This window comes from Rhinoraja longicauda, chromosome 4, assembly GCF_053455715.1.
Source record: "Rhinoraja longicauda isolate Sanriku21f chromosome 4, sRhiLon1.1, whole genome shotgun sequence".
NCBI classification, from domain to species: domain Eukaryota; kingdom Metazoa; phylum Chordata; class Chondrichthyes; order Rajiformes; family Arhynchobatidae; genus Rhinoraja; species Rhinoraja longicauda.
Window position 1 is genome coordinate 32221154 of NC_135956.1, and position 24098 is coordinate 32245251.

The following is a 24098-nucleotide window of genomic DNA, read 5'->3' on the forward strand; positions in this document are numbered from 1 at the left end:
ATTAATTAATTACAATCCGTTTAATGTGAGGAATGAGAGGGTTGGAGGGGATTTGTGGAAATATTATTTCACCCAGAGTGTGGTTACTGCAAACTGGATCACACCACATGAGAATGTATTGGAGAAAGGTATTTCCATGTTTAAAAACTATCTGGACATGCACTTGAATAGAAACATAGAAACATAGAAAATAGGTGCAGGAGTAAGCCATTCGGCCCTTTGAGCCAGCACCGCCTTTCAATATGATCATGGCTGATCATCCAAAATCAGTACCCCATTCCTGCTTTTCCCCATATCCCTTGATTCCGTTAGTCCTAAGAGCTAAATCTATCTCTCTCTTGAATTGGTCTCCAGTGAATTGCCCTCCACTGCCTTCTGTGGCAGAGAATTCCACAGATTCACAACTCTCTGGGTGAAAAAGTTTTTCCTCATCTCAGTCCTAAATGGCCAACCCCTTATTCTTAAACTGTGACCCCTGGTTCTGGACTCGCCCAACATGGGGAACATTTTTCCTACATCTAGCCTGTACACTGCCTCGACCGTATTGTAATTGTTTTGTCTATATTGTATTAGAGGGCAGTTTGTTTAATTCAGTAGATTAGGTTTAGCTTGTTATGGATAAAGGTTTATCCTTTGTACTGTCTGCTGTGTGTGATTGCATCATCTGGACTGCTTTAATTTCGCTGTACTTTGTGTAGTGACAATAAAGGGTTTTTTTTACAATTTACAATCCCTTAAGATTTTATATGTTTCTATAAGATCCCCTCTCATCCTTCTAAATTCCAGTGAGTACAAGCTCAGTCGACCCATTCTTTCATCATATGTCAGTCCCGCCATCCCGGAAATTAACCAGGTGAACCTCCCCTGCGCTCCTTCAATAGCAATAATGTCCTTCCTGAAATTAGGAGACAAAAATTGCACACAACACTCCCGGTGTGGCCTCACCAGGCACTGCACAACTGCAGCAGCACCTCCTTGCTTCTAAACTCAAACCCTCTCGCTATGAAGGCCCACATGCCATTAGCTTTCTTCACTGCGTGCTGTACCTGCATAAAATTGTAGTATCAAATGAATAATTGAACAGATAAAGTAAGTAATAATTCATCTAGTTTTAAGATATATTTAAAAATTTTGTCATTGACTGACGGACGTCTCCTGGTCCTAATAATAATATATTCCTTTATTTGTCCCACACCGGGGAAATTTACACCAGGGAATATTACTTTTGTTATTCATCCATAGAAAACTTGCTTTGAAACATCACCCGGACAAAAACCTCGACAATCCAGATGCCTCTGACAAGTTCAAAGAGATCAACAATGCTCATTCAATATTGTCAGATCTTTCAAAACGGAACATTTACGACAAATATGGCTCCCTAGGTCTTTACATAGCGGAACAGTTTGGCGAAGAGAACGTGAACACATATTTCATGCTGTGCAGCCCATGGGCAAAGGTAATTTTTTTTCCTCTCTGGTTTAAGGCACAGCAAAATGTTACAGCTAGAGTTATAGAGTGATACAGTGTGGCCCTTCTGCCCAACTTGCCCACACTGGCCAACATGTCCCAGCTACACTTGTCCCACCTGCTAGCGTTTGGTCCATATCCCTCCAAACGTGTCCTATCCATGTACCTGTCTAACTGCTTCTTAAATGTTGGGATAATCCCTGCCTCAACGATCTCCTCTGGAAGCTTGTTCCATACATCCACCACTGCTGCTGATTCTGCTGATTGCACACAAGCGGCAGTCTAAAGATATACTTTCTATAGAAAGTATGAAGAAGGGTCTCGACCCGAAACGTCACCCATTCCTTCTCTCCTGAGCTGCTGCCTGACTTGCTGAGTTACTCCAGCATTTTGTGATACCTACTTTCTATAGAAGATCAGAATTCAGAAAGCAGGAAACTGAAATTTTAATGATGATGATTCAGCTCCAATAGCTTGTCAGCACTTCCAACACTTTAAAATGTCTCATTAGAGGCAGATAACATGTTCCCAATGTTGGGGGAGTCCAGAACAAGGGGCCACAGTTTGAGAATAAGGGGTAGGCCATTTAGAACGGAGATGAGGAAGAACTTTTTCAGTCAGAGGGTGGTGAAGGTGTGGAATTCTCTGCCTCAGAAGGCAGTGGAGGCCAGTTCGTTGGATGCTTTCAAGAGAGAGCTGGATAGAGCTCTTAAGGATAGCGGAGTGAGGGGGTATGGGGAGAAGGCAGGAACGGGGTACTGATTGATAGTGATCAGCCATGATCGCATTGAATGGCGGTGCTGGCTCGAAGGGCTGAATGGCCTACTCCTGCACCTATTGTCTATTGTCTATTGTCTATTGTCTCTGGGCGCTTCATGTGATCATCATCAGACAAATTTGATACTGATCCTATCTCAATGAAAAGCTTGTCAGAAAAGTAAGTTTTAAGGCACGTGATGAAGTAGGACGGATAGGTAGAGAGGATATTTCAGAACCTAGGATGCCTTTGGGGCAGCACAGGGCCACAGCTACTTGCGCATCTGCCTCACAAATCCTGTAACCTAGGTTTGATCCTCACTATCAGTGTTGTCTTCCATGGTTTACAGTTTCTCCTTGTGAATGTGTAGTATTTCCCTCGGCTGCTCCGGTTTCCTACCACATCCCAAAGATTCGTAGGATTATAGGTTAATTGGCCACTATAAATTACCCCCAATCATAGGATCTGGGAAGTGTTGATGGGAATGTGGGGAGAATGAATCGGGATTAGTGTAAATGGATGCTAATGGTCGTCATGGACACAGTGGGTCGAAGGGCTGGTTTCTATGCTGTATCCTTCCATGATACATGGAGTGCATATCTCTATGTCCATGATACATGGAGTGTGTATCCATGAATGTGTATCCCTATGAACTTGGGAACAGAAGACACGATTGCTAATGGTGGACCTTTCCATTGACAGGTGCAATGATCCTGGGCTACTTGGTGACTGATGATAGCAGCACTAGCCAGTCAGGTGCACTCCCAGGGCCACCTGTGGCCTGTTTTAAAGCCTGAGGAGTCAAGAAACTGGAAATATAATGGGAGGCCACCAGTGTACCAGTGTGGGCGGGTTGAAAATCCCACCCAAAACTCCCCGAATAAGAGAAGCACAAGAGAAGGAATTAAACTGTAATAGACTGAAACATGTTTAACATACTTTTGAGAGTAGCTCTGAGAAGAATAACAAGTGAGATCTTCTTTGGGGTCAGTGCATCAGTAAGTTCCTGATGGGCGACGTTTTGGGTCGAGACCCTTTCTTCAGACCGGTCTAAAGAGATGCTGCCTGCCCCGCTGAGTTACTCCAACATTTTGTGTCCATCTTCGGTGTAAACCAGCACCTGCAGTTCCTTCCTACACTGTATGTTCCTGATGTCTGCATTCATGCGTTAAAACACAGAAGTCAGGAACACACTGGAGGGCAGATGCCAGTGCACCTCCCATCCTACTGTGTTGCTGGGCTCATCACATACCAGTCCAGGGAGGTAATTTGCCATTCAGTTGAAATGGGGTGCTAATTTGGACTGAAATGGTGTGGTTTCTTCATTTTGCTTTTTAATTAATATTCATTAAAAAAAATTATGCCATTTTAACTGTGTTTTAAGTAAAGCTATTATTTTTTCAAATTATTGTTCATGTATTAAATTAGTTATACATATTTCAGTGCTCTTTAAATGGCTGTGATTATAAGACATTTAGGAATAGTTCCAAAAGTTTTTATGTAGGAAGGAACTGCAAATGCTGGGTTATACCGAAGATAGACACAAAGTGCTGTCGTAACTCAGCAGGTCAGATAGCACCTCTGGAGAAAAAGGTTTTTGACAGGACTGAGGTGTCAAAAGGACAGCATGACAGCAGGATCCGCCACCTCTTGTAGACCTCTCGATCTCAGGGGACAGCAGCAGGGGCTAGGCACGGGGATCAAGTGCATCCATGGAGCAACAAAGTCAAGTCAAGTCAATTTTATTTGTATAGGACATTTAAAAACAACCCACGTTGATCAAAGTGCTGTACATCAGTTCAGGTACTAAGAACGAACATACAATGGCACACAAACATAACAGCACATAAATAAACAGTTCACAGCGCCCCCTCAGAGGGCCTCAAAGGCTAGGGAGTAGAAATAGGTTTTGAGCCTGGACTTAAAGGAGTCGATAGAGGGGGCAGTTCTGATGGGGAGAGGGATGCTGTTCCACAGTCTAGGAGCTGCAACCGCAAAAGCGCGGTCACCCCTGAACTTAAGCCTAGTCAGTAGTCAGTAGCCCCAAGTCGGCTGTCCTGAGGGACCTGGAGATAGAGTGGTGGGTTAGAAGATTTTTCATATGGGGGGGGGGGCAAGCCCGTTTAGGGCTTTGTATGTGAATAGGAGGAGCTTGAAGTTGAAGGTTCAGTGCCACTGTGGGGTGGTGTGTTTGATAACATGGGGCATAGGTCTGGTTGATCAAGATCTCGCCCACCAACGTTTGTGACAAATGGTCGACAATCTGAAACGTTAACTCTGTTTCGCTCATCACAGGTGCTGCCTGACCCACAGACTATTTATAGCACTTACAGTTTTTATTTCAGTTTTCTAGCATCTGCAGTATTTTTTATTCTTATTGTCACTTCTGATTGTCTTTTTTTGCATTGTGTCAGGGTCTCTTTGTACTCTGTGGGGTGATCACTTGTTTTTACTGCTGCTGCCTCTGCTGCTGCTGCTGTAACTGCTGCTTCGGTAAATGTAAGCCAAGGCCTCCGGGAAGTGAAGAATACGAACATTATGTGTCATCAGAAGACCTGGAGGAACAAATCCGCATGGACACAGACATTGGTAAGTGCTGAAGGCACATTTCCTTCTTTGGCTTGACAGGAAGCTCTCAAGTCAACACTTTGACAAAAATCTGCTGCCTTGGTTGTTTCTGAATGGCTTAGGGCAAAAGGAGAAAATGAGGGGAACCCACCCCCATTATTCGGTCTGACCGCCCAGTTACAGAGTCTTCTATCACTGTAGCCCAGTCATACTGTAACCTACCCAGTCTGCCACAGAGCCAGACCTGGTGCACAGACCTGGCTGTTACTGCTTTGTCCTGTACATCCAATCTCCCCAACAGTGTCCAAAACATCGACACAAAAAGCTGGAGTAACTCAGCGGGTCAGGCAGCACCTCTGGAGAAAGGGAATAGGTGACGTTTCAGGATGAGAGCCTTCTTCAGACGGTATGCTTGGTTTCCATGGAAATAGCCACTGGGGATTCCTGCACTCTCTGCCTACTCTGTTTATACTTCCTGGTAGTCACCCATCTACTTTCTGCTGCAGTCTAGGTATGACCACCTCATTGTAACCCCTATCTATGAAGCTTTCATTTTCCTGGGTGATCCTGAGGTCATCCAGCTGCAACTCCCGTTCCCTCACGCGGTTTGTCAGGAGCTGCAGCTGGACCCACTTCTCAATGTCCCTGAAATCCTCAGGGACACTGGAAGTTTTCCTGGCTTCCCACATTCTGCAGGAGGAGCATATCCGTGCCCTAACTTCCATCCTGCCTGCACTCAGAGTAAAGAAGAAAGTCACCAAAAACAAGACCTAACCTTAGCTGGCAGTCACCCTCTACTCAGCCTCTTGCCCAAAGCCTCTCAAGGCAAAGCTTCAACACCTACCCTCAAAACACAGCACTTGTACCTCAACACAACCGCTCCTAATAGGTCACACCACAATACCTTCACTTCTTATTGGCCGCCGTGTCTTTCACTGAGAATCAAATCATGCTTTTTTAAACCTTCCCATTGTTACTCTGCTCTGCTCCATCTCCGGGCTGGAAACTGACTACCTTGGCAGTTCACACCGAGGTCTTTTAACATTCCGCTGCTGCCTTTATCTATCTCTAGTTCCATTGACCTGTCTGGAACCATTATCCTTTAAAATAATAATTGTTTTATCAAACTCTCTTGATTTTGCACCTTAATCTATTATTTTTTGGATGCTTTTAGCATCTTCAACATTGGGGAGATAACAAAATGTTTACATGGAACATAGAACCTGTACAGTACAGGAATAGGTCCTTTTGTGCTGACCATGATGCCAATTTAAACAAATACCATCTGCCTGCACATGGTCCATATCATTCCATCTACTGCCTGTCCAAATGCCTTTTGAATTTTGCCATCATATCTATTTCAATCACTTTCTCTGACAGCATGGTCCAGGGAACTATCACTTTCTGTGTAAAAAAAAAGTGCCTAGTAAATCTCCTTTAAACCTTTCTCCTCTCGCCTTAAATCTATGCCCTCTCGTTTTCAATCTTTCCACCCTGGGAACAGTGCCTGTCTTATTACCCATTCATCTCCAGTTTCATCCCATAAGCTGGTGCTTCCCAACCTTTTAGGACGAGAGCCCTACTTGTTCACATTTGGGAGAGTACATCTCCTATCTGCCCCAAAATATCAGCCAACTGTTTTGGTGAAATTGTGTCTGCCTGTGGGATTCCCAGGAAAAGCCAACGGAACAACAGCTCGGGCAGTTACCACGCCAAGTGTATTTTTATCAACATTTTTGAACTTTTTAAATCAAATTACCCCCTTATTATTAAAGCATGATACACCCTAAGATTCCAGGTTTAGAACCATTGCCTGATTACTTTTTCAACCTCTTTTTTTATAGACTGGGACAAACATACGTTTTATTTTTATATTTCATGTTGGTGAAGACTCAACATCCATTTTTCCCTCTTTATATAATCATTCTTTGTTGGTTTCAACTATGTTCCAGTTTTTTGGCATGGTACTAATCATTACAATTTTATAAAGCTTTTCTTTTCTTTTGGTACATCCTTAACCTCCTTAATCAATACTGGATCATCCTTGTCAAATGATTTTAATTTCTTTTAAGGTATCACAAAAAGCTGGAGTAACTCAGCAGGTCAGGCAACATCTCTGGAGAGAAGGAATGTGAGACGTTTCGGGTCGAGACCCTTCTTCAGACCCTTCGTCTGAAGAAGGGTCTCGACACAAAACGTCACACTGACTGACCTGCTGCCTGACCTGCTGAGTTACGCCAGCTTTTTGTGATACCTTCGATTTGTACCAGCATCTGCAGTTATTTTCCTACTTTATTTATTTTAATATCAGGCAGTTGTGATTGTTTTTACTCTAGTAGTTTTATTCACTTACAATCTAAATATGACATGCTTTCATTCTATGATCTCTCTTCCCCAAAGGGTCTGTTATGAAGACATTACTAATTAATCCAGTCTCACTTCACATGAGCAGATCTGAGAGAGCACTGGCAACTAATGTTGTCTTTCATGAAGTTGTCTTTCATGAAGGTTGCTACCAGGTTTCCATGCGCATGTTGCACTAATGCAAGGAGTTGCTGCTGCAACACCACAGAATGTACATGTGGAAGCCAGTTCCAGGGAACTCAATAATGCAGGCATGGTCCTCAAACAGTGTGACCATATGCAGAGAAGCAGGCCTTCACAATGAAAATGAGTTCTACCTTGTTGATACCTAAATGTGTTAGGAACTGGCTGTAAGTTGGCTCCTTTTAATTTAATTTCCCTTTAATTCCCTTTAATTTATTAATTTAGCCCCAGATGTGGAGAACACCTCAGCATCCTCACCTTCAGTTCTACAATGCTGAGAACTATATTCTGCCCTCTGCATTTATCCCTTTGTTCTACATATTGTATTTGAGTTTGGTTTGATTGTATTTATGTATAATGTTATCTAGTTTGATCAGATAACATGCAAAACAAAACTTTTCACTGTACCTCTGTCAAAAATAAACCTAAACCTATCATAAACAGGCCCAACTTGAGCCAGAGTCTCTACCAGCAAATAAACTCATGACACTCTCCATTCTTTCAGTATCTCAATCACTACTTCCCCAGCAATATGAACTCAACACCTCCCAGTTCAATACCTTAAACTGGCCTAAGATCTACCAATTTTGCACTTCACACCACCCAAAGCCAGGCCGCTTCCAAGCCTTTCCCCACTATGATCGCCCCGTGACCTACAAACTGCTACCTGTGATCTCCCTGACTTCCTCTGCACTTCACAATATGGAAACAATGGGAGCAAATATCTCTCTTGGAGATAAAACACATGTGTAGACATCTAGCAGAAGCAGACTTTCACAGAATATCTACATGCAATTGACAACACCCATTTAACACATTTATTCCGGCAAAATTTCTAAACATTAATCTTTATCACGAATGAATAAGTATGTTTTATGCTGTCCCAGTAGTTTAGAAATTAATTCTGCCTGAGTGCTGAGTTTAGGCTTCTGTGTGGAGAAGCCCAAGTCTCACATAATACTGAGCATGAAGCCTCATTGTCAGTTAGGTATACACTCAAGGTAGCCCGCCAAAAATGGTCTCACCTGTTGGGTCAGTTTATTGAAAATCATAAAATTGCAGGTATTGGAAATCTGAAATAAGACAGAACATGCAGGTAACACTCAGGAGATCTATAGAGTCTGTAAAACGAGAACCAGAGTTCATGTTTCAGGTCAGAAATGGCAAGGAGAAGAATATATATCATTCACGTAACATATAAGTTAGTTTTCCGTTGCAGAAAAACGATGGGAAGACATGGTAAAACAAAGGCAATTAAGGTGAGACAAAAGGGTTATTGTGGTAACTCAAAGCACATGAAGCTGCTTTGTGCGAAGCGTTGCCAACATAGGGCTGTGGGACATGCCAGGCACTCAAACCTGAAATGTTTCTCTTTCTACTGATACTACACCACCTGTTGGGTGTTTCCAGTATTTTCTGTTTTTATTGGGCCTTTTCAATATAGGCAGAGAAAGCTCTTTAGTGGAAGGACTGAGTAGAATTTGAGAACATTAGTGGGTCACGCAATCTTGTTTGGGATTGGGGCAGTAGTTTTGAGTAAGTGGGAGTGGAATCTGGAACTGGGACACTTTACAGGATGGCAAAATTATTTGTGAAAGCCCACTGTCCACTTACACCCAAGTCCAGGCAGGCAATAATAATCAGCATGAAGAGTATGTGCCTGCAATAGTCCACGAGCCCCGATTTTGAATATATAAAGTCTTAACTGCATGGACCTGGACTTCTTACTTGGCTCTGTATTAAAGAGATGGACAGTTTGATAAATCTGATTGTAGCTTTTTATAGGACAGCTGCTTTCCAGTGGTTAAACTCCACAAATACCTTTCCAGTCTTAGCCAGTGTATTTGCAGCAATGGGTTTTCTTCCTGTCTTGCATTGGTTCCTCCTGAGTCGCCCAAAAACCAGTGTACGTCCTCGTCCTTGTACACCTACTGCTCCTTGGCAACCTTCTCTGAAGTCATAGTGTCAGGTTGTACACTCTCACTGTCAATATTTGCTATCAAGCCATGGGGCTCATGGAGGCGCAGAGGTAGAGTTGCTGCCTTCCAGCGCTTTCAGCACCAGAGACCCGGGTTGGATCCCGACTACGGGTGCTGTCTGTATGAAGTTTATACGTTCTCCCCGTGACCGCATGGGTTTTCTCCAAGATCTTCGGTTTCCTCCCACACTTCAAAGACATACAGGTTTGTAGGTTGATTGGCTTTGCATTAATGTAAATAAGCGAGTTCGGTATTCCGACTGAGCATGCGTAGGTCATAGGTTGCAGCGGGGCATAGAATGGTCGCCAGCTGATCTACTACGTGTAAACAAACATTTGTATCATTCGTTTTTCCAGTGTTTCTCCATATAGGTAAGAAAATACTGTTTTCAAAACTGTTAATTTGGTGTATATATGGTTAATTAGTAAAAATTACGATGATTTTGTAGTTTTTTTTGCCTTATACGGCGGGTTCCCCTCAACTCTCCCCGACTCTTGAACTTGTCCCGGAGCTGTGGAACGGCGGCGGCGGCAGGGACTGGAGGCAGAAGCTGCCGGCGAAGGTTCACCGGAGATCGGATCACCACAGACTCAGAACCGGGACAAGGCGAGAGATCACCGCGCCCCCTCGCAAACAACAAACTCAGGGAAACGTCCGTCCTCACCGCCGCCGCCCACCCCGGGGATGTGGGGCTTCTGAACAACAACTACAACACTTGTGTTTGTTCTTATTTCGCTGTGTTAGAGGGAGACTGTGGAATTCTCTGCCTCAAAAGGGGAGTGGAGGCCAATTTTCTGAATGCTTTCAAGAGAGCTAGGTAGAGCTCTTAAGGATAGCGGAGTCAGGGGGTATGGGGAGAAGGCAGGAACGGGGTACTGATTGAGAATGATCAGCCATGATCACATTGAATGGAGGTGCTGGCTCGAAGGGCCGAATGGCCTCCTCCTGCACCTATTGTCTATTGAGACGGGGCCAGGGAAGAGAGTAGAGGAGCGGCGCAAATCTCGCTGGTGCAGGGAGAGAGGGAGCAGCCCCCGCAAATGGCGACGTTCCTTCACCGGACCCTCTGACACCCTCGCCCTCCCCGCGTTCCCGCTCTCACCCACTGCTCCCTCTACCCCGACTCTCTCCCCCCTCTCTCTCCCCCCTCTACCCCATTTCTCTCTCCCCCTCTCTCTCCCCTCTCTCTCTCTCCCAGCGCCAGCGAGATTTGCACCGCTCCTCTACTCTCTTCCCCGGCCCCGCCTCCCTCTAACACAGCGAAATAAGGACAAACGCAAGTGTTGTAGTTGTTTTTCAGAAGCCCTGCATCCTTGGGGTGAGCGGCAGCGGCAGCGAGGAGGGAAGTTTCCTTGGGTTTGTTGTTTGCGAGGGGGCGCTGCGATCTCTCGCCTTGTCCCGGCTCTGGGTCGGTGGCGATCCGCTCTCCGGTGAACCTTCGCTGGCAGCTTCTGCCTCCAGCCGCCACCGCGGTTCCATGGCTCCGGGACAAGTTATAGAGTCGGGGAGAATTGAGGGGAACTCACTGCATAAAGCAAAAAAAACTACAAAATCATCAAATTTTTTACTAATTAATCATATATACACCAAATTAACAGTTTTGAAAACAGTATTTTCTTACCTATATGGAGAAAAACTGGGAAAAAAGGATGAAACGAAGGTTTGTTTACACGTAGATCAGCTGGTGACAATTCTATGCCTCCGCGACCTGTGACCTGTCGCCAATTCTTTCTCTCCTGAGATGCTGCCTGACCTGCTGAGTTACTCCAGCATTTTGTGAATAAATACCTTCGATTTGTACCAGCATCTGCAGTTATTTTCTTACACTTATATGACCTGTGCATGCTCAGTCAGAATACCGAACTCGCTTCTTCCTTAGCGTGTGTAGGATAGCGTTAATATTGGGGGATTGTGTTAATATGCAGGGATTGCTGATCGGTGCGGACTTGGTGGGCCTCGCCTTTGATACTTTATTTAGCTTTAGCTTTATTTAGCCTCCATTTATGTTTGGTAATGAAATAACTCCAATATGATTTCAGATCTCCAAAAGAGTCAACGGTGCCAGGCTTGGAAATATGAATGGTGACATCTGATCTCAGGGGATTTGTACAGTACTAGATATGGTCATACTGTGGTTAAGTTACTGGACATGCATCCAGAGGCCTTTGTCATGGAGCTGGAGACATGCTTCTAAAGCCCATTTAAAATCAAGTAATTTAATGAATCTTAAACAAAAAGCTTGGGTAAAAGAGGGGTGCAGTTAGTAGAACTGTTGCCTTAGAGTGCCAGTGACCAGGGTTCAATCCTGACCTCAACAGAGGTTCTCTGAAACTCTAAGGCAACAGCTCTACTAACTGCACCACTCTTTTACCCAAGCTTTTTGTTTCAGATTTATTAAATTACTTGATGCTGACTGAGTAGGCTTCCTCCAGGTACACCAATTTCCTCCCACATCCCAGAGGCATGTTGGCTGGAAGTTAATTGTTTAGTTTAGTTTATTGTCACATGTACTGAGGTACAGTGAAAAGCTTTTTTTTTTGGCCACCGTAAATTGTCATTAATGTGGGTAGGTTTTTAAAAAGATTTTTTTAGATTTTAGATTTAGAGATACAGCGCGGAAACAGGCCCTTCGGCTCAGCGAGTCCGTGCCGCCCAGCGATCCCCACAAACTAACACTATCCTACACACACTAGGGACAATTTTTACATTTACCCAGTCAATAAACCTACATACCTGTACGTCTTTGGAGTGTGGGAGGAAACCGAAGATCTCGGAGAAAACCCACGCAGGCCACGGGGAGAACGTACAAACTCCGTACAGACGGCGCCCGTAGCCAGGATCGAACCTGAGTCTCCGGCGCTGCATTCGCTGAAAGGCAGCAACTCTACCGCTGCGCCATCGTGCCGCTGTACACTGGTACACTGGTGGTACACTGATGGCCATGTGGGGAGAATAGGTTACAGGGAAAATTATTGTGAGTTGGCATAGACATGATGGCCTCCTTTTGTGTTGCATAGAAGTATGGTTTTCTTTCGTAACCACAAAACTACTAATTTGTCATCTGGTTTTGTAAATTCAGTGCCTGCCCCACGTTAAAAGAAATCACGCACAGACACCAACCATTCCTCAATATGACTCACAGAGTAGAAGCAAGTCATCCTCAATACCGAGGGACTGGCTGAGCAAATAGAAGGTGGTAGGATACCTGCCATCGAGTGAACCCAAGCCCAGCAATGTGACCTCTTCGTAACTGTCCACAAGTTAAATTCCTAAACCTGAACAAGACCAATTTTGAAGGTATTAGACAGGAACTTGCAGGTTGCTTTGGAGAAGCTCGTTACGGGTAATGAAATGCCTGGCAAGTGGAAGGCTTTTAAAGATGAGATTGGGAGAGTTCAGTGAGAGAATGTTCCGGTTAGAATGAAGGGCAAGGTTGTTTAGGGAGTGCGGGATGACAAGGGATATCGAGGTGCCAGAAAAAAGGAGGCATGCGTAGGAAAGAACTGCAGATGCTGGTTTAAATCGAAGATAGACACAAAATACTGGAGTAACTCAGCGGGACAGGCAGCATTTCTGGAGAGAAGGAATGGGTGATGTTTCGGGTCAAGACCTTTCTTAATGTCACCCATTCCCTCTCCCCAAAGATGCTGCCCGTCCTGCTGAGTTACTCCAGCATTTTGTGTCCATCTTCAAAAGGAAACATATGTCAGGTATGGGCAGATGAAATCGCAAAGCTCTTGATAAATGTATGAGTGCACGTAAGAGGGAAATTGTGAGGGCAAAAAGAGAACACAAGATACTTGTGGCAGACAAGATAAAGGAAAATCCTGAGATTCTACAGGTGCAGTGCATTCAGAAAGTATTCAGACCCCTTCACTTTTTCCACATTTTGCTACGTTACAGCCTTATTTTTAAATTGATTAAAAAAAATTGTTATCATCAATCTAGACACAATACCCCATAATAAAAAAGCAAAAACAGGCGTTTAGAAATTTTTGCAAAGTAATTAAAAATAAATAACTGAAATATCACATTTACATAAGTATTCAGACCCTTTACTCAGTACTTTGTTGAGGCACCTTTGGTAGCAATTACACCCTCTCTTCTACATCCCGCAGCTCCGCTCTTGCTCCCCATCCCCCCACTCGCAACAAGGACAGGATCCCCCTCGTTCTCACCTTCCACCCCACCAGCCAGCAGATCCAACATATCATCCACCAACATTTCCGTCACCTACAACAGGACCCCACCACTGGCCATATCTTCCCATCCCCTCCCCTCTCTGCATTCCGCAGAGACCGTTCCCTCCGCAACTCCCTGGTCCACTCGTCCATTCCTACCCAAACCACCCTAACCCCGGGCACTTTCCCTTGCAACCGCACGAGATGCAACACCTGTCCCTTTACCTCCCCCCTCAACTCCATCAAAGGACCCAAACATTCTTTCCAGGTGAGACAGAGGTTCACCTGCACCTCCTCCAACCTCATCTATTGCATCCGCTGCTCTAGATGTCAACTCATCTATATCGGCGAAACCAAGCGCAGGCTCGGCGATCGCTTCGCTGAACACCTGCGCTCGGTCCGCATTAACGCAACTGATCTCCCGGTGGCCCAGCACTTTAACTCCCCCTCCCATTCCCAGTCTGACCTCTCTGTCATGGGCCTCCTCCAGTGCCATAGTGAGGCCCGCCGGAAATTGGAGGAGCAGCACCTCATATTTCGCCTGGGCAGTTTGCGGCCCGGTGGTATGAACGTCGACTTCTCCAACTTCAGATAGCTCCTCTGTCCCTCCCTTCCCCTCCTCCTTCCCAGATCTCCCTCTATCTTCCTGTCTCCACCTATATCCTTCCTTTGTCCCACCCCCGACATCAGTCTGAAGAAGGGTCTCGACCCGAAACGTCACCCATTCCTTCTCTCCCGAGATGCTGCCTGACCTGCTGAGTTACTCCAGCATTTTGTGAATAAATCGATTTGTACCAGCATCTGCAGTTATTTTCTTACACCCTCAAGTCTTCTTGGGTATGACGCTACAAGCTTGGCACACCTGTATTTGGGTAATTTCTCCCATTCTTCTCTGCAGATCCTCTCAAGCTCTGTCAGGTTGGATGGGGAGCGTTGATGCACAGCTATTTTCAGGCCCCTCCAGAATTGTTTGATCGGGTTCAAGTCCGGGCTCTAGCTGGGCCACTCAAGGACATTCACAGACTTGTCACAAAGCCACTCCTGCGTTGTCTTGGCTGTGTGCATAGGGTCGTTGTCCTGTTGGAAGGTGAACCTCCGCCCCAGAAAAATATGAATCAAATGTAGCCAAATGGGAGTATATCAATTATAAAAGCCGGCAAGCATGGACATATGGGCCAAAGGGCCTGTTTCCATGCTGTATGACTCTATGCGCCCTCAGTTCAGGGGCAAATAGAGATGGGCAATAATTGTTAGCCTTAGCAGTGACCTCCATTTTCCTTGAATTAATTAATAAATAAAGCACTACTGGGATAATACTTTATCCAAGGCAAATTACCTTTTTGACAACTGGCCATGTTTCTTGTCTAGGAAAAATCAGATCCATGTAAATAATCAGGAACGGAGTAGATGCTGAGATTAATGGTTGACACAAAATGTTGGAGTAACTCAGTGGGACAGGCAGCATCTCTGGAGAAAAGGAATGGGTGACATTTTGGGTTGAGACCCTTCTTCAGATTAATGGGTTGTTCTTTGATAGATTGTAGCCTTCCATTAGGTATTTGGAGTTACAAAGCAACGAAAAATGAAACAAATAGCATTCATTTTGCAATATAAAGATTTCTAAAGATCATGAAAGATAAGGCAGAAGTAAATAGTTGGTTCCATTTCTGAAATTTCTTTATGTGGATGTTCTGGAGCAAGATGACACACACGGAGAAGGCAGAGGAAGCAGCAAACAGGTGGAGACAGAGCTGAAACGTTCATCTTTTTCAATTAATTTTTAATATATGTTCCAACATAAAGTAAATCCCCTGGTAGGGTGTAGAAATCATTGGAGACCAGATTCTCAAAGTTCCCACAGTGTCTTGACAGAGAGAATTTCCCAGCATAAACCATCAGTATGGATGTATTGCCACAATATTTGCAAGCAACAATAGACAATAGACAATAGGCGCAGGAGTAGGCCATTCGGCCCTTCGAGCCAGCACCGCCATTCAATGTGATCATGGCTGATCATTCTCAATCAGTAACCCGTTCCTGCCTTCTCCCCATACCCCCTGATTCCGCTATCCTTAAGAGCTCTATTTAGTTGCCTTATAGAAGCTTTTGAAATATTTCTGACAGCCTGCCAATGATCTTTCTATTTTTAAAACTTGGAAATAGATTACTATCCATTCGCCAGCCTAAATTTCAACAGCGTTGAAATGTCAATGATCAGACCTGCCCTGTGCAAGTTTCAGCAAGAGCATAGACCTCTGCTATTCCTTGGTTAATAGTAATTAAATTAATTGATTTGATTATGACTGTTGCTGGCACTGCATTTATAATTGTCCCTGATCTTAATGTTTATAATGTAAAGAAATGGTTTATTAGCATGGCTCAGACCGTATGGGGTTTTTTGTTCACTTTTTCATCATGACATTTTTGTCAATAAATACTTACTCTGTGGGAATGCTGGCAATTCCATACCAAACTGCCAGCATTTAACCCACTGTGGGTGTCAAGGCGTTTTGGGCTCCCAAATTTGTTGGCCATATACTCTATTGGTAGTTTCACCACTCTGCTCCAATTTTGGACTCCACAGAAAGTCCAGCAGCAGAGCACTGCCTTGCTGAATTTTCCAACACTTAGACTGGGCATTCTGCTGAGCTTATAAAAGATTAAACTTGGCACAGAAATGGAATGAAGAGGAATGGCTGCAAAGGAGAAAGGGAAGCAGTAATTTTCACTTTCTGAGCTATTTGAGTTTATTTAAATAGATCAGCGTTGATTGAATGGCGGAGAAAACTCGATGGGCCTAATAGCCTAATTTTGCTCCTATGCCTTACGGTCTTATGGACTATTATTTTTGAGTTGTATATTTTATCCTTTCACTCTCCCTCTGTGCTTAGCCCAAAAGAAGTGACTTGACCAAGTACAATATCAAAGGATCTGGGAATCTCCATTCTTGGTGCCCTGTGTTCACTCACAGTTTTCAGAAGGGGTTATTGGACAGAGATCTGGAGCAGAAATATTTCTCTGAACAGATCAGACTTTAAACCAGGGAATTTCATGCCTTACATCCAAACAGATGGTGAATTTACTTGAATTATGTGAGGAACCCACACATTGTATTTTAAAGAGGCATCATCTCATGTAAGCAACTACAGTGTAAAACATATCACATTCAAATCCCCAGAGATATCAATTAGTCTGAAGAAGGGTCTCGACCCGAAACGTTACCCATTCCTTCTCTCCCGAGATGCTGCCTGACCTGCTGAGTTACTCCAGCATTTTATGAATAAATACCTTCGATTTGTACCAGCATCTGCAGTTATTGTCTTATATTATTCTCCTTAATACATCTACTCGTATCTAGATTTTCCTGAATCAGCTCATGGAGATTCTTTATGAATTTGTTAATATTGACACAGCACAGTGCTTCATTTGAATTTTGCTTGCTTTAAAACAGGTGAGAATTTCCAAATCAAGAAACAACATTCCAATCTCGTTTATGCAGTTCACTCAACGATGGATGGTGGGGAATGTTTCTTCAGCTGCCTTGGCTGAAATGGATTCCATCAATGATTTAGCTGTGGAGCCAACCCTGAATACTTGCAGTGTCATCTGCACTATGAAGACACGGTTTTTACTAATTCAGTGACATCCCAAATCCATGTCTATGGACATCAGACTATTAATTAATGCAGAATGTTTTAACCTTGTTTCCAGGGGAGAAGAGTAATTAATTATTAACTGAAAAGTTTGAGGGAAAATAAACTGAAAAGTTTGAGGGAAAATAAAAACATGCCTTTAACACAGTTGCACTTTTTATAGGCAAGAAATCAATGCAAAAATGACCAGCATGCTGGTTGATCAGATAGATAAGGGTCCCAACCCAAAATGTCACCCATCCTTTTTCTCCACAGAGCTTGAAGAAGGGTCCTGACCTGAAATGTCATCCATCCTTTTTCTCCAGAGATGCTGTCCAATCCGCTGAGTTACTCCTGCACTTTGTGTTTACTGCGGTATATACCAGCATCTGCTGTTCCTTTCTGTACACGGCTGGTTGATCAGAATGGTTTGGTTTTGCTGAAGCTTGCAGTAAAATCTTCCGTTAACTTTTGGATATTTCCAAGCATATCCACACTCACACCAGTTTAATGTGCTAATGCCACCCTCCTTGATGTTTTGTAGTTGCAGATGGAGAGCCTCCAATCGTTCTTCAGCCGACAAACGCAAATGAGAAAACACAGCTGATTGGGGACAGTCGGCGGACCTACAACACAGATGGGTAGAACCTGAAAGAACGGGAAGTTGAGCTGAAATTCCATGCAACCTTTACACTAGGATGTGCCTTGGAGAGAGGTTGCAGTTTTCATTTGGAAAATCAAGCCATCAGCTACCGACGTTTAATCACTTAAAAGACACCGTCAATTGTATCCAGCAGTTTAAGGAATTGATCTGCAACATCAGTCCAATATTGCTCTGGACACTTCAATATCAAATTCCATTTTTTCTCATTTTTATCTTATAACGTTACTGGGAAGTAAGCTGTCATTTATTCTAGATTATTCTGGTGAATAGTGTGTTTCATGTACTCCCGACAGCCCAACCCCACCTCAAATTAATTGTCAGGCTTTGTACAACATGTAACTGGATTTCATCTCTTTGGACAAGACAATATATTTATTAAACAGACTCCAACAATACTGGAAGTGAAAGCTGACTCACCCCTTTCCACTTTACTCATTACCCTAACAGAAAGTTGGAATTGAATCGTCTGCTACTAAATATTTCAGCAGGTCTGCTGCTTATAACTGCATTCTCTGTCTGTGCAATATTGGCACTGCATGTCTAAAACCCATAGACATGCTCATTGGTCTAGTGCTGCTAAAAATTGAGTTTCAAATGCAAGAAGTAAGACAGATTGATGATCCTTGTCAATATACAATGCTAAAGATTTTAGCAGGGTGCTTCAGGTTAAAATGAAAGTTCATTAAAATAATTTGAATAAATGCAATACAGAAATGGTTTGATGTGGCTTTATAGCATGTTCTGTAATGTATTTCCAACTGATCTCAACTGTAACTTTGTCTGTCACCTGCATGTCTGTTCTGTAAATTTAGGATGCTGTATTTTAGCTTTAATAAGCTACACATTTCTCAAATACCTGTTACCAAAAGGAATAACTTTCAATTTTGTGAGTAACAGGATTAGACTGATATTGAAAGCTTTCTTAAGATCGTAATTGCTGTATTTATAGAGCTATTTGTGGAACAAAACTGTAACTGTATTATGTTTTGTTATTAATATCTCTAAAGTCTAGTCTAAATGTCTGCTCTCTTAAAATCCAACAGAAGTTCATTCTTTCAAAGGCTAGATTTATATATATTTATGTTCTTTGTTATTACTTATATTGTACATAACCTATTAGGTTGTTTTTTTAAACCCTAGTTAACCTCTTTCCTTTGCTTTGCCCAATGTGAAAGCATCATCTGTTATTCAACTGTGAAGGGAGGAAGTGTGAATTTGTAGTTTAGGATATTTTAATGTTAGTCAGTTCATATTTACAACACATTCCCCCTTGTAAGTTACTACTCTTGGCTGCAGTACTTCACAGATTCCAAGATTATCTTGTTTCTCCCTCTCTTCCCAGATTTGAAATTGTAAAACTCTGGAATGCTTTTGGAAACCTATATCCTGCACTATATTTGGCTACATTGCTTGACACAACTGTTTTAAAGTTCCACTGATTAGAAACTTTGCATTCGATGCTGGCCTTTATCATTTCTGCCCACGTAAGCCTTGAAATGTTGCAGCCCTGTTTCTGAGAAGAAATCACAAGCTTTACAGTTACTCAAAGGAAATTTGTGTAAATGTTGCAAATATGAAAAAAAGATTTTTAAAAATTTGAAATATTCATGCCTCCTGCATTCCTGAGCATTTCCAGTACTTTCTATTTTGTGCCCTAGAATTAATTGTATCACTTCTGGGATGATGATTCCCGATTATATTGCTTTATGACTAGAGTCTATCCATCAACAAATGGAAATATAAATAAAAAATAAGTATCTGCCAATGTATAAATGTAAAGCACAGTTCTCAGAGCTATTAGCTTGACAAATAAACAATTATCTATATAAAAAAGGTGAAAAACACGAATAAGGTCTCTGAAAGAACTTCTGAAGTATTCACTCAAAGCAATATTTATTTTAGAGTCATTGATTCAACACAAAAACAGGCCCTTCGGCCCAACTTGTCCAAGCTGACCAATTTGCCCATCTAAACTAGTCCCTTTCACCTGTGGATTGCCCCTATCCTAAGCTTTTCCAAATCTACATCCGTGTCTAAATGCTTTTTAAATGTTGCTATTGTACCTGCCTCAACGACTTCCTTTGGCAGCTTCTTCCATATACCCACCACCATCTTTGTAAAAAAGTTGCCTTCGAGTTCCTGTTAAATATTTTCCCTCTCATTTTAAACCTATGCTTTCTGATTCTTGATTCTCCTACCATGGGAAAAATACTCTGACCATTCACCAAGCTCTCCCTAGAGCTCAAACCCTGACAACATTCTCGTGAATCTTCTCTTTCCAGCTTATCTTTCCTATCGCAGGGTGATCAAACTGATAACAATACTTCTATACTCAATGCCCTGACTGATGAAGGCCAACATGCCAAAAACCTTCCTCACCACCCTCTCTACGCTGCCACTTTCAGGAAACTGCGTTTCAGGGAAATATATATTTGTTTTACTTTTGCATTTCATATTTAACCTAATGTTTCTGTTCTGCTTAACAAAAATACATAACCTCCAAAAAAAGGAAAGAAAAACAGTTTTTAAATGAGAATATTATTTCTCCCTTTGCTCCCTTTGATTTCCATATGGCTGGATTGGATGACAATAATTCAGAATATTTCATTATTTATGTTTTGTGTACACATTGCCTATGTTAAAGAATCAGTATATTATTAAAAGGGTTACTGTTGTAAAAAGAAGCTTGCACTTGCTAAATGCTGACTAGAAATCTAATTTTTGAATGTCTACGTTTCTTTCCCTGATTAAGTTAGTAAATATTCTCAATGTGTTTTCCATGTTCATAGCTTCATAACAAGAGTATCTATTGAAATTTGAATATGAAGAATTCTGCTCACTTTTCGGTCTCTTACTGTTAATTAATCAAAAAAATGTTTGGTTCCTTTGATTTCCATATTGTACTCTTAGTACAAGATTCTGATGCACACATCTCTATCCGTAAAATATATATTCATGTCCCTGTTTAGGACATTGTATATCTCTGTCTGAGCAAATGTCATCCAGGGCGTGTGTGTGAAATATTTCCAGATGTTCTGCATGGTTAGTGAGTTCACTACACCCAGATATTCTGCATGCCAGCATGTTTAATATGCATAGATGTTCAACATGCCAGCATGTTCAATATATCCAGATGTTCTGCATAGCCAATGAGTTCATTACACCCAGATATTTTGCATGCCAGCATATTCTATATGCACAGATGTTCCATATGCCAGCATGTTCACTATATCTGAATGTTCTGCATGCCAACAGGTTCAATGTGCAGATATTCTACATGCCAGGATGTTCACTATATCCAGATGTTCTGCATGCCAGCATGTTCAATATACATAGATGTTCTACATGCCAGCATGTTCACTATATCCAGATGTTCTGCATGCGTTGTTCAATATACACAGATGTTCCATATGCCAGCATGTTCAATATATCCAGTGGTTCTGCATGCATGCATGTTCAGTATACCCAGACGTTCTGCATGGTCAACATGTTCAATATATCCAGACACTCTGCATGACAACTACCAGTAGCAAATCAGTGAATGTGGCTGTACAATTACATCGAGGATCATGGCAATTGGCTCCCATCAACACTATGGAGCTATTTTCATGCCCAAAATATATGATTTCATTTTAATATGATATTTGCATGAGTAATTCCCAATTTTCTACTGGGAAAGCACGGAACTCATATGAAGTGAATCAATCTGGTTCAGAATTGGTGGAAGGGAGCACGATTGTTTTTGCAGTACATCAAAGTGGTTATTAAAGGACAAATTATCCAATGAATATACAAAAATAGGATGTAATGGATCATTCATTCAATCAAGTTGGCCCCACGAAATATATTAGCTGGAATATCATCAGCATCATCCACTTCCAGTTTGCAAGACACCCTGTTATAAGCAAGATCTTGAACACCATCCTGTGAATTGGCAAGTTTGCATTTTGCTTTAAAAAAAAATCAAATTTCAATCATTTTTTACTTATCCAATTATGTTTAGATTATGTGAATTCATTCAGGGCACCTACAGGGAAGGACTAGTGAGAAGGATCTAAGCAAGGATTAATGAGAATCTTGACTCCCCATGCTTAAGTCATGTGTCCTGTACAAGGAATCCCTACCTAGAAATGAGAAGAAGGCTGTCTCCCCACTGTTCGCATTACTGCTTCTCCACTGAAATGGGAGCAAAGCTTTGCCATCTAATAGAATTACCAGTTAACTAGCGGAGGTGGCAATACAAAACCTACTAGTAAATGAATGAAGGTAGACGCAAAAAGCTGGAGTAACTCAGCGGGACAGGCTGCATCTTCTGAAGGGCTCAACCCGAAACGTACCCATTCCTTTTCTCCAAAAGATGCTGTCTGTCCTGCTGAGTTACTCCAGTATTTTGAGTCTATCTTTGATTTAAATCAGCATCTGCAGTTCTTTCCTACATGGTATGAATATTGATTTATCTACTTTCAAGTAACTCCTGGATTCCTATTCCCAGGGCCGGATTAAGCTAGTGCGGGGCACGTAGCATATGTTATAAAGGGGCCTTAAATGCAGGACAAGGTGATGTCACCACCCGTGCCCCACGTGACCTACCCCAGCCAGTGGCCACGTGCTCCCGCTCCACCAATGACGGCCGCCCGGGCCAGGAGGCGGGTTGCAACCTCTGTCTGGCAAACACACTCGGCCCCACTCCCCCAACACACTCGACCCCGCTCCCCGAGCACACTCGGCCCCGCTCGCCGAACACACGACCCCGCACCCCGAACACACTCGGCCCCGCTACCCGAACACACTCAGCCCCGCACCCCGAACACACTCGACCCCGCTCCCCAAACACACTCAGCCCCGCACCCCAAACACACTCGGCCCCGCTCCCCGAACTCCGTTAACGTTAACGAGCTCCGTTAGCCAACACTGTCCAGGCCTACAGTGTCGGGGCCTACAGCGCCCCGCGGGCCTAATACGGGACTCTCAGAGAGTGTGTGATGAAGGGGTTTAGTTTAGAGATACAGCGTAAAGCAGGCCCTTTGACCCACCGTCCGTATTGACCAGCGATCCCCGCACACACTAGGAACAATTTTACACATACACCAAGCCAATTAACCTACAAACCTGTAGGTCTTTGGAGTATGGGATGAAATCAAAGATCTCGGAGAAAACCCACGCAGTCACGGGGAGAACGTACAAACTCCGGACAGACAGCACCCGTGGTTGGGATCGAACCCGGGTCTCCGGTGCTGCAAGCGCTGTAAGGCAGTAACTCTACCACTGTGCCTCCGTGGGGAGAATGACGAAGGATTGCGAGAAGAGGGCCGGAGGAGTGGGAGCCGCGGGTGCCAGAGAAGTAGAGACAGGGAGGGCCGGAGGAATGTGCAAAAGGTTAGGCCGAAGGAGTGAATAGAGGCGTGACTGGAGGTATAGGGGTGAGAGGGATGGAGTGGGGGTAGGAAGTGCTGGAGCAGTGGATGCTGATTGGCATGCAAGATGTGGGTAGAGGGGGTGGTAGAAGAGTGGAGGAGGGGACAGGGCCCGGGAAGTGAGGAGAGAAGGCCGGGGGATGGGTGAGAAAAGGGCCCAAGCTTTTGGGATGGGTGAGAGGGAGTCGCAGGATTTTGGGAATATGGGCCAGAAGAGTAGAAAGAGAGAGAGGTCCGGACGGGTAGGGGCTGAGAAAAGGCCGAAAGTGTGAGGGAAAATGCCTATAGATTTGGAAAGTAAAGGCCAGAGGAGGGGGCGGGGGGTGGGGGGGCTTGGAGGGAGTTGTGGGAGAAAGAGGTTTGGAGGAAACGGGGAGAGCATAATGGAGATGCGTAGGGGGGAGAGTGGGACAGAAGACAGGGAATAAAGGGGAAGGTAGATTAGCGGAAGAGAGGAGACTGGAACAGTAGCTATTTGGAGGGATGAAAGTCTTGGAGGCGAGAGGGAAGGGGGATTGGGGAGAGAGACGCCCAGTGGAGTGGGGAGCAGGAGAGAGCCGGAGGAGTGGGGAGAGAGAGAAGACCATAGGAGTGAAGAGATAGGGAAGGCCCTAGCAAGGAGAGGGAGGGGCGGAGGGGTAGGGAAAGAACAGGCGGGAGATATGCAGAAGAGTGAGCAGCGGAGGATTCTGCCCACAGCAAATGCTACTTTATAATAAAATTTAATAATAAAATTTATTTGTCATATGTAGGTTGGCACAGGGTCAATGGTACAATGAAATGTATTTGACAAGACAATGGGTCACCTCAGCAGTAATATTCCAAGGATAAATAAGATTTTAAAAAATGACATTAGTAAGGTAAAAAGACAATATTAAAAATAGGTAAA

At 43.5% G+C, this 24098-nt stretch overlaps 1 protein-coding gene across 1 annotated transcript in view; it reads left to right on the forward strand.

Moving 5' to 3' along the window:
- The window catches only part of LOC144593115 (dnaJ homolog subfamily C member 5-like), a 39544-nt gene extending 21514 nt beyond the window's left edge, over positions 1 to 18030 (forward strand). Inside the window, exons 3-5 of the mRNA XM_078398578.1 lie at positions 1243 to 1456; positions 4639 to 4813; positions 17676 to 18030. Of these exons, the coding sequence (XP_078254704.1) occupies positions 1243 to 1456; positions 4639 to 4813; positions 17676 to 17776 (490 nt within the window). The 3' untranslated portion in view covers positions 17777 to 18030. The remainder of the gene's footprint in view (positions 1 to 1242; positions 1457 to 4638; positions 4814 to 17675) is intronic.
- The last annotated feature ends 6068 nt before the right edge of the window (positions 18031 to 24098 follow it).